Source organism: Colobus angolensis, unplaced genomic scaffold (genome assembly GCF_000951035.1).
Source record: "Colobus angolensis palliatus isolate OR3802 unplaced genomic scaffold, Cang.pa_1.0 Scaffold71, whole genome shotgun sequence".
In the NCBI taxonomy this organism is placed as follows: Eukaryota; Metazoa; Chordata; class Mammalia; order Primates; family Cercopithecidae; genus Colobus; species Colobus angolensis.
In genome coordinates, this window is record NW_012120821.1 from 1,639,619 (window position 1) to 1,654,884 (window position 15,266).

Below are 15,266 nucleotides of genomic sequence, written 5' to 3' on the forward strand. Positions count from 1 at the left end.
CTCATTTATAGTAACCACACACACAAAATAAAATACTTAGAAATACATTTAACCAAGGAGGTGAAAGATCTCTACACGGAGAAGGACAAAACACTGATTAAAGAAGTTGCAGATGACACAAATAAATGAAAAAACATCCCATGCTCATGGATTGGAAGAATCAATATTGTTAAAAATGTCCATACTGCTCAAAGAAATCTACAGATTCAATGTAACTCCTACAAAATACCAATGTCATTTTTCACAGAATTAGAAAAAAAATTCTACAATCATATGGAACCAAAAAAAGTACAAATAGCCAAAACAATCCAGAATGGAAAACAAATAAAGCTGGAGGTACCACATGACCTGACTTCAAACTATACTACAAGGCTACAGTAACCAAAACAGCATGGTACTGCTACAAAAACATAGACCCATAGATCAGTGGAAAAGAATAGAGCACCCAGAATTGAAGCCACATGTCTACAACCAACTGATCTTTGACAAAGTTGACAAAAATAAGCAATGGGGAAAGGATACCCCATTCAATAAATGGCACTGGGAAAACTGGCTAGACATATGTAGAAGAATAAATGAAATCCCTACCTCTCACCACCTACAAAAATTAACTCAAGATGGATTAAAGACTCAAATGTAAGACCTGAAACTATGAAAATCTTAGAAGAAAACCCAGAAAAAACTCTTTGGACATTGGCCTAAGCAAAGAATTTATGATTAAGACTTCAAAAGCAAATGCAACAAAACAAAAACAGACAAATCATATTTAATTAAAACAAACATCTTCTAAATAGCAAAAGAAACAATCAAGAGAGTAAATAGACAACCTACAGAATGGGAGAAAATATTTGCAAACTATGCATCTAACAAAGAACTAATATTCAGAATCTACAAGGAACTCAAACCAATCAACAACTACAAAAGAACCAAATAACCTCATTAAAAAGTAGACAAAGGACATCAACAGACATTTCTCAAAAGAAGACATACAAGAGGCCAACAAGCATTAAACAAAAAAGGTCAACATCATGAATCATCAGAGAAATGCCAATTAAAACCACAATCAGATACCATCTCACACCAGTCAGAATGACTATTACTAAAAAGTCAAAAAATAACAGATGTTGGCAAGGATGCAGATAAAAAGGAATGCTTATACACTGTTGGTGTGTATGTAAATTAGTATAACCCCTGTGATAACAGTATGAAGAACTCTCAAAGAACTAAAAATAGAACTACCATTTGTCCCAGCAATCCCACTACTGAGTATCTACCCAAAGGAAAAGAAAACATTATATCAAGAAGACAACCACACTTATGTTTCTTGTCATGCTATTCACAACAGTGAAGTCATGAAATCAACCTAAGTGTCCATCAATGGATGATTAAAGACAATGTGATACACACACACACACACACACACACACACACACACCATGGACTACTGCTTAGCTATATAAAAACAATGAAATCATGTCTTTTGCAGCAACATGAATGGAGCTTGAGTCCATTGTCCTAAGTGAACTAACTCAAAACCAGAAAATCAATACTGCATGTTCTCATTCATAAGTGAGAGCTAAAAAATGGGTATACATGGACATATGGAGGGAAATAATAGACACTGGGGGCGCCAAAAGAAAGGAGGGTGGGAGGAGCATGAGGGTTGAAAAATTACCTTCTAGAAACAATGGTCACCATTTGGGAGATGGGTACACTAGAAGCCCAAACCTCACCATTGCACATGTCCACGTAAAAAATCTGCACATGTACCATTGAACATATAAAAACAAAAAAATTAAAACATGCTACTATTATATTCTACATTTCCTTCCATCTTACTGTTACTTTTCCTAGAATTTTAACCAACTTTGTTGAGTTGTTTATCCATTTACCTGTTGATGAACATTTGGGTTTCTGCCAGTTTTTGGCTATTACAAATAAAACTGCTATGAACATTGTATACAGGTCACAGAATGGAAAACTATTTTCATTTTTCTTGGGTAACTGTTTAAGAGTGGGATGGCCATGCTATATAATGGGCATATGCTTAGCTTTTTCCGAAATTTCCAAATTGTTTTCCAAAGTGGTTGCACTATTTTACATTCCCACCAGCAGCATATGAGTATTCAAGTTCCTCTATATCCTTGCCAACACTTGGTACACTTGATCTTTTTAATTTTAGCAAGTAAAGCTCTGTGGTTTAACCTGCATCTTTTCACAAAATTATTTGTCATTTATATGTCAAATACATCAGTTCAAAGTCTTTTATATGGTTTTTAAAGTTGTTTGTTTTATTACTGAGTTTTGATATGCCTTTATATATTCTGAATAGAAGTCCTATATCAAATACATGGATTGCAAATATTTTCTTCCTGTCTGTGACTTGTCTTTTCATTGTGAAAATAGTATCATTTGAGGAGCAAAATTTTAAATTTTCATGAGTTCTTTTATTTATTTTTGTCTTGAATGGATTGTAATTTTGGTGTTGTATCTAAGAAATCTTTGCATAATACACAGTAAAAAGAGTTCCACCATGTTTTTTTTTCTGAAAGTTTTTATAACTGTAGATGTACATTTAAGTCTAGGATTCACTTTCAGTTAATTTTTGTAAATGGTGAGAGGTATGGACTGGAGTTCACATTTGAAAATATAAATACCTCATTGTTGCAGTACTGTTTGTCTAAAAGATAACCTTTCTCCATCTATTTGTCTTTGCACCTTTGTTAAAAACCAATTGTCCATAAATGTGTTGGTCTATTACTAGACTCTACAATCTCTTCCATTGATCTGTTGGTCTATCTTTATGCCAAAATGACACTGGCTTGATTATTATACCTTTCTGATAAGTCTTGCGATCATGTGGTTTTAGCCTTCTAGCTTTTTTCTTGTTTTTTCAAAATTCCTTTAGTTATTTTGCATCTCCACTTAAATTTTAAAATAAGCTTGTCAATTTCTTAAAGACCTTGCTGATATTTTAATTGGGATTTCACTGACTATAGATAAATCTGGGGGAAAACTGATATCCATTTAATTAACACTTTAATTTTTTTCACTAGTGTTTAGTGGTCCAGTGTACAGGTAGCTCACATTTTTGTCAGACTTATACTTAAGCATTCCATTTTTCTGATGCTATAATAAATTGTATTTTTTAAAATTTCAATATCTGCTCATTATTAGCATGTTAAAATACAATCGATTTTTGTATCTGGATCTTGTTTTCTACAACATTGCTAAACTCATTATTTCTAGTAGGTTTTTTGGAGATTTCATCAGATTTTCTACAAAGAACATTATACCATCTGTGAATAAAAGATAGTTTTACTTTTTTCTTGTTTGGTATCTTTCATTTCTTTTTCTTGCCTGACTACACTAGCTAGACCTTCCAGTGTAAGTTTGTCTTGTTCCTGATCTCAGGGGAGAAGTATTTCATGATTAAATATGCTGCTGGCTCTAGGTTTTTCATGGATGCCTTTTATCAGATTAAGTTCCCTTCTACTTCTAGTTTGCAAGAATGGAAGTTAGATTTTGTAACATGCTTTTTCTACATCTATGAGATGACCACCTGTTTTTTCCCTTTTGATTTGTTTAATATGGTTTGTTAATATAGTACTAGAATGGTGAATGACATTGTATTATTTTCTAATGTCAAACCAATTCTACTTTCTAGGGAGTAAGTCCCACTGGGTCATAATGTATTATCATTTTCATATATAGTTGGATTTGATTTGCTATAATTTTGTGTGGAAGTTTTGCATCTATGCTCATGTAGGATATTGGTCTTCCATGAAATGTCTTTATACCCTTTTGGGATCAAGGTAATAGTATCAGGATAATTCTCATTTCAAAAAATGATTTGGAAACTTTGCTCTTCTCACACTGTGAAGTAGGTCTAATTGTCTGTTTTCTGAAAGTTTTATAACTGTAGATAAAATCTGGAAATTGAGGATCAAAGCGGGTAGATAACTTGTCTCAAGGCCATAGTGCACTTATGGGCTGATACCTGAAATTAGGTAAGGACTCCAAATTCTAGCTGCCTTCGCAAAGGGGATATGGATGCCACAAGATACCTCCAGAATGAATGTTATTATGTGTGTGTGTGTGTAAATATTTATTAATTAAAATAAGCCAAACTATTTTAGTAGGTGGCTAAAGTTATGACCTTTAGTGATTTAACAAGGGTATAAGTACAGAAACACTTTATCAAATTAAGTACGGTTGCAACACACAATTCCACTTACACCTACAAACGTTCTCATCACGTATTACTCACAGAAAGCCTCGGAATCTGCTGAGGTCATTGTTTGGGTTTTCACATTCTATCCTAGTGGAAAACTTCTCCGGATCAACTTCAGAGTCCTAAAAATGTTTTTTTTTGAATCACAAAATAAGAATTCAAGGTTAAACCCTTAATACTGAAGTGTTCTATCACTTTCACCAGTTCTTAAAATAATGCTAAGGCTTTTTTGCAATGAAGTTCATATCATGAATTTCCCAAAGGAAGGAAAGTAGAGGCATAATTATGTGATCTATATTTGGGATTAGAATGGTCCTGGAGCATTAATAAACATCTGCAGGTGATGGGAATGACTGAGTCATTTAATGAAATCTACGCAGGACTCTCCAGAAGAGAGCTTCTACTCATAAGCAGCTTTTTATCAATAAAGCACTGAAAAACTGAAAATACTTTTGTTGTTGGTCTTTAATCACATAAGTGGTTTTTGAGATTAAATGTATATGTGAACACTCTGAGAATATGCATTTGATCTCAGCCAAATTTTATAAATAAAAAATGTAAAAATAAACTAGACATCAATATCTATAATATTTTCTAATGGATCAGACAGATAATTTCAGAATTCTTTATGAAAACAATGAACAAATAAGCAAAGTGCCTTTGTAGGCACAGCTCCTTTAAGGTATGGATTCCCCTAAAACAAGCCATATCAACCTTATTTCATTACTCTTATTTTCATATCCCTTTGACCAGTAAGATAAATGCTATTGATATTGATATATATCATAATTAATAGGTATGTAATAGAAAACATGAAAATGTGAATTATATGATAATATGATTTATTTTCTAATGAGTAATATCTATGGAGTTCTTTTGACACACTAAAATCTATTGTGCACTTTAAATATATTAGCTAATTTCTTCTTCACAACTCCATGAGGTAGGTACTATAATAATTGGGCCTAATTAACAGATGAGGAAAGAGGATCAGTGATTTGTCAAAGTTCTCAAAACAAGAAAGTGTTTATAGTAGGATTAATATCGAGGTCACCAGATTCACCCTTAACGAACCCACAGTGTGCTGATTAGTGTTAGACCGGTGCAAAAAAATCGTGCTTTTTGCCATTACTTTTAATGGCCAATATGAATTGCTGATTAATGCTCAAAGTGGGTATGTAGTGGTACAACAGAATGTTAAGTTGTGCAGGATTTTTACCAATGTCTTTGGTAGGAGACTACTTACAGAATGACAATGACAGTAGTCTAAGAGGCATATCAATCACAGAGGATCTAAGTGAAATCCATAGGTAGAGAGGTGGGCCCAAAATGACAAGATGAAATTTACCAAAGATAAAGGTATTGGTAGGCTAAAACACCTTTTTTTTTTTTTTGGTTTATAAGTGTAGGACAGAGTAACCATGACTTAACAGTAGTTTGGGTTTAAAAAAAAAACAGACTGAGCTCAGTGGCTCACGCCTGTAATCCCAGCACTTTGGGAGGCTGAGGCACGTGGATCACGAGGTGAGGAGATCGAGACCATCCTGGCTAACACGGTGAAACTCCATCTCTACTAAAGATACAAAAAATTAGCCAGGTGTGGTGGCATGCACCTGTAATCTCAGCTACTCGGGAGGCTGAGGCAAGAGAATCTTTTGCACCCAGGAGGCGGAGGTTGCAGTGAGCAGAGATTTTGCCACTGCACTCCAGCCTGGGCTACAGAGCAAAACTCTGTCTCAAAACAACAACAACAAATCATTAAATTGTAAAATACTTCATCTCAAGTGCTTCCAGAGAAAGGGGAGGGAAACTGATATTTAGACATTATATATGATGTTTTCATGTATATTATTTCATTTGAATCCTACAATAATGCTATAGATACCATCATTTTCATTTTAAGATTAAAAAAAAAGGAGGCATAAAGTGTTTAAATGTCCAAAGTCTCACGGTAATTAATAGCAGAGCTGTGATTCATTTAAATCCATGTCAATATAACTTCAAGGTTTCTGTTTCCCTCTGCACGATACTGAGAAGGGTCTAAAAGCTATGTAGCATGAAAAAACATTTTAAGCTTTGGTATGTAAGTAATTACAGATTTTAGAAATAATGATCAACTAAAAATAAGATATAAAGTCTAAGTTTAAGAAAAATAATTCTGTTAGGTTCCTTTAATTCCATTCTAAAAAATATGAGTGCTCCACTAAAGTGTATCAACTCTGAAGTCATTTTATCCTCTTATCTAGAAAAGAGTACACTTCCACGCATATCTGGAAATGAATGAAACCTTCTGGGATTCTAATTCATCCTGGTGAAAATAAATTAAAAATCTCTTAATCTGTAATGTGAAAATGAGCTCAGTCATCTTCTGAAAAAAAAAATGTTAATAAGCCACTAACTGAGAACATATGACTTACTTGTTCTGCATATCCCCGAACCACCTGCCTCTGTTTTAAATTGCTCTCTCCATCAAGACCAGAAGTCTCAATGTGACAGATTCCATCTGGATCAGTGGAAAAGAGTAGTACCATGTCTGCAGGGATGACCTCGTTACAGGAGAGGCGAATAAAGTCCCCAACAGTAACGTCTTTCCAGCATCGGTCAATGTATTTTTTCTCTTTCCTATAATTAAAAAAAGATTTTTTAAAAAAGAATATCAAGCCAAAAATACATAAAATGTTTTTAAGTTTTTTTGTGTGTATAATTTAAAGTGTATATTAAGTATTAGGGTAAATTTTAAACTATTAAATGCTCAAAGGGGCCAGGCAAGTTGAGTCATGCCTGTAATCCCAGCACTTTGGGAGGCCGAGGTGGGTGGATCACCTGAGGTCAGGAGTTCCAGACCAGCCTGGCCAACATGGTGAACCCTGTCTCTACTAAAAATACAAAAAATTAGCTGGGCACAGTGGCACTCACTTGCAATCCCAGCTACTTGGGAGGCTGAGATGGGAGAATCTCTTGAACCCAGGAGGTGGAGGATCCAGTGAGCCTAGATCACACCACTGCACTCCAGCTTGGGCGACAGAGCTGTCTCAAACAAACAAACATGAACAAACAAAATGCTAAAAGGGAAGCCACAGAATTGGCAACCCCTAAATTCCACAACTGCTTCACCTGAAAATTTAGTTACTGAGCCACTAAAACATATTTCTCAGCCCTTTCTTCCTGTGGGATTTTGAACCATTGTGCTGTTTGAGTCTAATTCTGGAATAAAATTACAATCAGCATTTGATGGGCTCATTCAGATACAAAGCAATTTCTTCATGCTGTTCTGTGGTGAGGTACCAAGGATCTGAAGGTGCACAAGACACATCATCTGCTCTCAGCACTTCCCATCAGGCAGATAGGATGCATTACCATTATGCTCCACGATGCATTTTCCTTAGGGTAGAATGAGGACATTTGTATAGTAGAATGTCATTTTCCCTAGGGTAAAATGAGGACATTTGTATAGTAGAATGTTATATATCATGTTAGCTAGTTAGGTAGCATTTCACATATGATGCCACCAACAAAAATTAACAAGGTCTGTCTTATTCCTCCACTGTCTCCCAAATATCCATAAAAAAGTGGTATTTGTGACAAATACAATAAAATACACTTACTTTATTTCATCAGATTAAATAGCAATCACAGTTTACACAAATAATTTTACAACTTCTGCCATACAGAATTATATCAGCTCTCTCAAGAAATATTTAGCTTAGAAGGCTACCTAAGAAGTACGTTTTCAGGACATACCAAAAGCACAAGGCTGAAACCAACAAAGGAAATCTTTGATTATCTAAAGGGTTTATTGGCCCATGGAGAAAGGCAAATCAACAGTTTATTCTGTATTTACCAAACTTTTCCCTAGTGTCTGTGCATATCAGTTCATTCTTAGATAGAGGGAGGTAACAGAGCAAAGATAAAAAAGGTAGGCAGGGGTATTATTTTGATGGTTTGGTCCTCCATTCCATATCTAGGAGTAGGAATTTAATTCCATAGGAAATGGAGAGCAACCAAAGGTTCAGACAAAGAAGGATGTGACCATACTTCTCTCTGCCAACTCCTGAGAAAGAATGATGAATGAATTATTGGATGGCAGGTTATTTAGAAGTATGGCCAAGAGACCAATGGTAAGTTATTGAAATAATTCAGGGGAGGAATGAAGATGGTCAGAATTAAGGAAATAGCAACACAGATAGATAAAAGATGAAATCAAGACATATTAGGTACCAGAAACAAGCTTTTGGACTTACTACAGGTAAAGGAATTATCCAGGATGACACTATGGTTCCTAACATGTACTATGAGGTGATGGATGGTGCTGTCATAGGTCACAGATTTTAGAAGCAACTGGTTGTATCACAGGTGAGATAACTTCAGTTTGAGAAGTTTTTATTTGAAGTATCTGCTCAGCAGATACTGAGGGTCCTGATCTGGAGATTATGAGTAAAGATGTAGATTTGGAAGTCCTAGTTACATAGATGGCAGTTGATTCCAGGTAAGGATAAGCTTTCTTAGGGAGATAGACTTTGACATTTGGGTTAGGAATTTTATTTTCTTTCAAATATAAGAAGTAACATTGCTCTAAGGAACAAGTTTCTTTCTCTATATGAGAACAAAACTCAAATGAAGTCACTTTTACATTTGAATTCACTTCATTTTTCCCCATTTGTACCATGTACCAAGATTTAAACAAAACAAAACACATTTTCCCAATCTCTGGCTAGCTGAGGTCTAGAAACACATACTGATATTAACATGCCAATTACCATGTTAGGTGCTAAGGATACAAAAATGATTAAGATAGGGTCCCCACTCTAAAGAGGTTATGGTCAAATTTTGAAACAGAGACACAAACAGCAATTTCCTAAAAGTGAGCTGTCCACAGGCTACTATGGGAGCAAACAGGAAGGGCACTGGGCCCTGGAGGAAGTGACACCTGAACTGAGTCTTAAAGGATGCTCAAGAATGAATCAGGCAAAGAAAGGTGGGATAGCACATCAGTCCGAGTGCGGGAATAAGGAAGGCTTCAGAGAGCCCAGTGGGAAAGCAACCACAGGTTAAACGACAATGCTCACAGCCACCTTTAACTAGCCTGGAACATTTACAACGTTGGGAGATGCAAATATAAGGCTACATTTCCTTTCCTGATATATAATTAAAACTAGTAAGAGGACTTTCTTCTTTCCCCAGAGCCTAAATGCACAACTAGAACTTCTTGCTTCTCCTCGGTGGTTTGTGCTTGTGTGTGACTCTCAATGACCAGGACACGGCACCCACAATCCCTCCTTTAGGAAAGCTTCTAGGCCCATTTTGTTTCTTTGTAAGTTCAGTAGCAAACAGCTCTGCTACAAAAGCGTTGGGAAAAGTTGGGACTAATACACACTAAACGATTAACAGTGATTCCACTAGAATGGGAGCTGGTAAGGGAAGAGAGGGAGAGGTAAGAATGAAGGGTGGGGAATGTGGACGCTTACTTCACTTTATATTTAAAGAGAGTAGGATTATGAATTAATTATTCTTTTTGGTATTTTTAGTATGTTTCCAATAAAACACTAAATTATTTATAATAAGCAAATAATGAATTACCATTGGGCACAACATCAGCTAAGATTTATTAGATGCTTTAAATATATATATATCAACTCATATAATTTTTCAATCAATGTTGTGGTTGGTATCATGAAAACACGATAGCCCCACTTTTACAAATTAGAAAAAATTGGCCTTGACAAGTTAAGTAACTTGTTCAATGTTATACAGCTCTTAAATAGCCCTGTAAATTGAAACAAGGCAGGTATATCCAGAGTTTATCCTCTCAAATACTAGAGTTTACTGCCTGCTACAGTGACTTCTGATAACCACCAAATAAAATGTGGTTTAATTACGTATTTTCAAGAACATTTGAAGAATTTAAAATTTTTGTTTCGTAAAATGTCTTACATAAGGTTAATTATCTTAGATGACTACTGAAGGTCTCATTTCACAAATCATGAAATTCTATGGATTTATAAGATAATCCTAAAATGTTAACATTAGCTAATATTTTGAAACTTTTAACATCAACAACATGGTGATTTTTAAAGGTCAGAAAATAATGTACATTCGTTGATGGCAGACATTGGATCTATTTTTAGTTTAAATCCTCTGAGTGTCTCAGTGCTTACCACATAGCAGGCACTCAAATTTGTTGAATGATTAACAGTCTTATTTTCGAGACAGTTCCATTATGTTAAAACAGATTTTAAAACCTTCCAAGTGGCTCCTATTTTAAAGGCAATCTTAAGAAAGTCAGGTTTTCTATAATAGCTCATTCTAACTTAATTGGGGGTATAATAGAGTTTAAATGATTAATTTCTATACTAGTGTTTGTTATTCCAAATGATACTTTTCTATAGAAAATTAAGCACCTTGTGAAACACCACTTATTACAAATAAGAACCAAATTATCACTTAGAAATGTTAATATGCTTCTTCCAAAAACTTGCTAAATAGCCCCCATAATTTCACCCTAAATTTGTGGAGAAATAATTTGTTTGTAAGTTGATTTCTTTGTATTTCATAGGAATTTATATTAGTATATTCAAATCAACAAGGCATGGTTTTATATCCCATCTTTATTTCTTTATAACCTTATAATAATTGCTCCAGAAATAATCTGGGGGAAAAATATAAGCATTATTTCTTCTACAATACTAAACAAAAGCAAATTATATTATACATAGATAAAAATGCATGCAATTACCTGAACCTATTATGAAACACAAACACAAAGGAACATTTTAGAATGGATATTAAATAACTGACTATAATACTGTATTTCATCTTTAAGTTTATATGAAAATCAATTAAAATAAATCTGGACTATGTCTAAAAGGATACCTGAGAAAAAAGTTATACCAGGTCTTCCATTGGGTAATTTTAATATTTTAAAAATTATGCAGTGTTTTAAGGAGTTCTCAAATATTGATGAAATGACTTGATGTGACAAACATAAACTCTAGCAAATAGTCATTAAATTAACCTATAATAATAATCATAATGGCTTTTACTTAGCACTTGGAAAAGACTAGGTGCTACGAAGTAAGTTTTATTATTACATTCATAATAAAGGAAACTGGGTGTTTAGCTGCTTTTTGTAAATTGTCCAAGGTTGCACAGCTAAGCGAGAGAATCAGATTAAATGTTGTAGAACAACCTAGAAAAGCAAATAAACACACACTATCAACTCCAAATTGCAATTAATTTCATTCATTTGAGACAGGGTCTCTCTCTGTTGCCCGGATTGGAGTGTAGTGGTCCAATCTTGGCTCACTGCAAACTCTGCCGCCTGGGCTCAGGTGACCCTCCCACCTCAGCCTCCCAATATCTGGGAGTACAGGCACACACCACCATGCCTGGCTAATTTTTTGTTGTTGTTTCTTGGTAGAGACAGGGTTTCACCATGTTGCCCAGGCTGGTCTCAAACTCCTGAACTCATGCAATCCACCCACCTCAGCATCCCAAAGTGCTGGGATTACAGGTGTGAGCCACTGCACCTGGCCTGAAATTATTTACATATTTGCATTTGTATTCAAAAATATATATAATAAGCATTCTTTACATTTGCTAACTTTGGCATTCGCTGGGTAATCTTAAAATTGGTCAAATTCTGGACTTTGTTCAACATATAATCATTGTAAAATATTGTTTCTTATAGCTATTTTGTGAGATTAGAGACTGCACTGACATTTTAGTTCTCTATCCCTGGTATATAATAAGCATTCAAATGTTACTAAATTATTAATAGAACTGTTTTAGTCAAATGCTCTATGGCTTTAAATGAAAACCATGGACTTACGCCATTATTTCATTTTAAAATACAACACATAGGTTTTTCTGGTTCCCTTTAGACAGGACATGAGTGTAAGAGAAAAAAACAGAACTAATTTCTCATTATCAAAGAAATCTCAAATCATCTTACAAATGATAAACAAACTTATTTTCCTTGTTTTCTTGATAGATCATAAAAACAAACATTATGAAAGTCACTAAATATTTCTAATAATGAACAAAATACGAATTCTGCAGCTTTCAGCTTAAATATCGCTTCTTCAGAGAAGGCTTTTCTAACATTTTCCTCTTTGGATCACATAAGGTTGAAGATAAGTTATATATTTGTCTATACTGTTTACTAAGTATTAACTTACATCTAAGAATAAAAACTCAGGAGCTGCAAATAATATATACTACAGTTTAAAACTCACCTTCACTGAGTTTATTCTTGGCTACATAGACTCTCTATTTCATAAATACTGAAAATACAAGCCTCCAATACAGCAAATATGCCCCTAAAAAGACCTCCTATGAATGCTTTCTGTTGTTGCTGTGATGGGATGCTCTAGTTTCATGCACACCAAAAAAGAATATTCTCCTCTTTTTTTTTTTTTTTTTTTTTGAGACAGAGTTTCCCTCTGCCACCCAGGATGGAGTGCTGTGGCTGGAGTGCAGTGGCGCGATCTCTGCTCACTGCAACCTCCACCTCCCAGGTTCAAGCGATTCTCCTGCCTCAGCCTCCTGAGTAGCTGGGATTACAGGCACCTGCCACCACATCCAGCTAATTTTTGTATATTTAGTAGAGACAGGGTTTCACCATGTTGGTCAGGCTGGTCTCGAACTCCTGACCTCAGGCGATCCACCCGCCCTGACCTCCCAAAGTACTGGGATTACAGGCATGAGCCACCATGCCCTGCCCTGAAGTTTAATTCTTTTAATTCCACTTATACATGAGTTACAGAAGCTTTCGCTTTGTCGGCTCCTGGGTTAACAATGGCTTATACATTTTTGTTTTCCTCTGACACTTGAATTAAATTCACCATAGGACTTTATGAAATATTAGTTGAAAATAATAGCAACAACAACAACAACACAAAAGGGTCCTGGTCACACCTAAGAAGAAAAAAGTAACATTCTGCATATTTCTCAATGATACATACATAGTCCTTAGCAAAGCTCCCATTACACTTACCTACTATAAACTTTAGTTATTAAATTATTGATCTGTTTATCAATTTTGTATTTCCGATAATCTTCCAGGCCATCTTTAATTGCGATAATTGTAAGGACCACCACCAGAGGCAACATGGTGATTTCCTTTTGGAAGGCTTCTACCAAAGGTACCCAGTTCAGGACAACTAGGAACAGGAAATATAAATTGGCAGCTCTGCAACCCAAACACACAAAAGGAGGTGTTAAGAAGTTACTTCAAGGATTTCAGTAAGAGGCAAAGTACTATACTGTTTTTCAATAAGTTTCTATTAGTAGATTTTGTATGTTACAGAATATAGAACTAGCAAAATACAACGAATCTTAATGAACTATTTATTACCCTGCTAGACATCTGGCTTGTGTCATACTTTAATAAATGTGAGATATCAGGGCTAGGTGCGGTGGCTTACGGCTGTAATCTTAGTATGTTGGGAGGCCGAGGCGGGCAGATCACTTGAGGTCAGGAGTTCGAGACTAGCCTGGGCAACATGGTAAAACCCCGTTTCTACAAAAAATACAAAAATTAGCTAGGTGTAGTGGTGCATGCCTGTGGTCCCAGCTACTCAGGAGGCTGAGGCACGAGGATCACTTGAACCCAGAAGTCGGAGGTTGCAGTGAGCCGAGATCACACCACTGCACTCCAGCCTGGGTGGAGTAATAAATACATAAATAAATAATGTGAGATATTATTTATTAAATATAAAATAGTAAATATTTGAGTGGGATGGTTTTGAGCACAACAGAAAAACATATAGAAAAAAGCACAATAGAAAGTACTATTTTCTTTTTAAAAGTTCAGAAAAAATTAGAAGACATTCAGAGTTAACGTGGTGAAAAAATTAATTAACAAAACAAAGATCAACCCTCTAGCCTTTTGTACATCCAAACATTAGATTTAAACAAGCCTCAAAATTGAGTAGAAAAGCCTATTTCTTTTCTCCTTGTGACTAACTCTTCTATTTCTCCCTTTATGCTATTCAGAACCACTTTCTTCAGGAACTTCTTCCATTCTTCTATTTTATATATTCAAATACTTCTCCATGGGTATTTGGGCCATATGGTAAGTTCAAGACAACCTTTTCCTTAAAGGAAAAACAAAATCTCAATCCTGCCGCTAAATTTTTATCACATATTTTTCCATTGACCGTGAAACTTCTCAAAATAACCTATATGTACTTCTTTTTTGTCACTTCCAAATCATTTTACTCTGAAAATTTCTTTCTTAACCCTTTCTGCTACTCTGTGGCTTCAACTCTTTCCAGATGGACCATATCTAAACCTATAGCTCTAACCTTGAACTCTGTTTCAGGTTTTTATTCCATTGGGTACACCAGATTCCAAACTCCATAAAAGAATGAAACACACATAGGGCTATACAGCCATTAATTCAACAAATTCACATCTGTCTTTTAAACATAACCACTCTTTAATAAATGCATATGGCACATATACAGAATGAATAATGAGAATGAATGTATGCAGAATGACTAAAGAATATGGAGAATCTCTTTACTTGCACTGGCGTCTTGAATACATTTACAAAAACAAAATACTCTTCCAGCCAAGGTTCTTTTTACACTTGTTTTTCATCTTTCTGTTAATCCTTCTGGTGATCACAGCTCAACATGTTCACATCACCTTTTTATTCCTTTCACTGAATGTCTTATATTAAATCCATAGTATCTGTAAGAGGTCTCACCCTTCTTTTCATTCCCACATTGTTCCAAGGTCAGGTCTCCATTATAATTCACTGGGATATACACAATGTCTTCCTAAATGTTTTCTCTGCCATCATCCATCATCTCTAAGTCCTTTCATCTACCCACCACACTGCTTCTGTAGTGAAATCTGACGTAAGCATGTTAATTGTGCCTGCAGCCTTGGCTCTCAACTGTTTATCCTGATAGCAAGACCTCTTTGCTGGGTCACATCTATCTTTCTGACTTTACTTCCTGTTGCTCCCCAGCATAGATGCTACATGTAAGTCAGAGAACACTACTTCCCAGGCTTCAAGCAA

At 35.2% G+C, this 15,266-nt stretch overlaps 1 protein-coding gene across 1 annotated transcript in view; it reads right to left on the reverse strand.

Moving 5' to 3' along the window:
- The window catches only part of ATP10D (ATPase, class V, type 10D), a 109,197-nt gene that overhangs the window by 71,504 nt on the left and 22,427 nt on the right, over positions 1 to 15,266 (reverse strand). The window contains exons 3-5 of the mRNA XM_011927330.1: positions 13,230 to 13,424; positions 6,652 to 6,856; positions 4,271 to 4,356 (exon numbers count right to left, since the gene is read on the reverse strand). Of these exons, the coding sequence (XP_011782720.1) occupies positions 4,271 to 4,356; positions 6,652 to 6,856; positions 13,230 to 13,424 (486 nt within the window). The remainder of the gene's footprint in view (positions 1 to 4,270; positions 4,357 to 6,651; positions 6,857 to 13,229; positions 13,425 to 15,266) is intronic.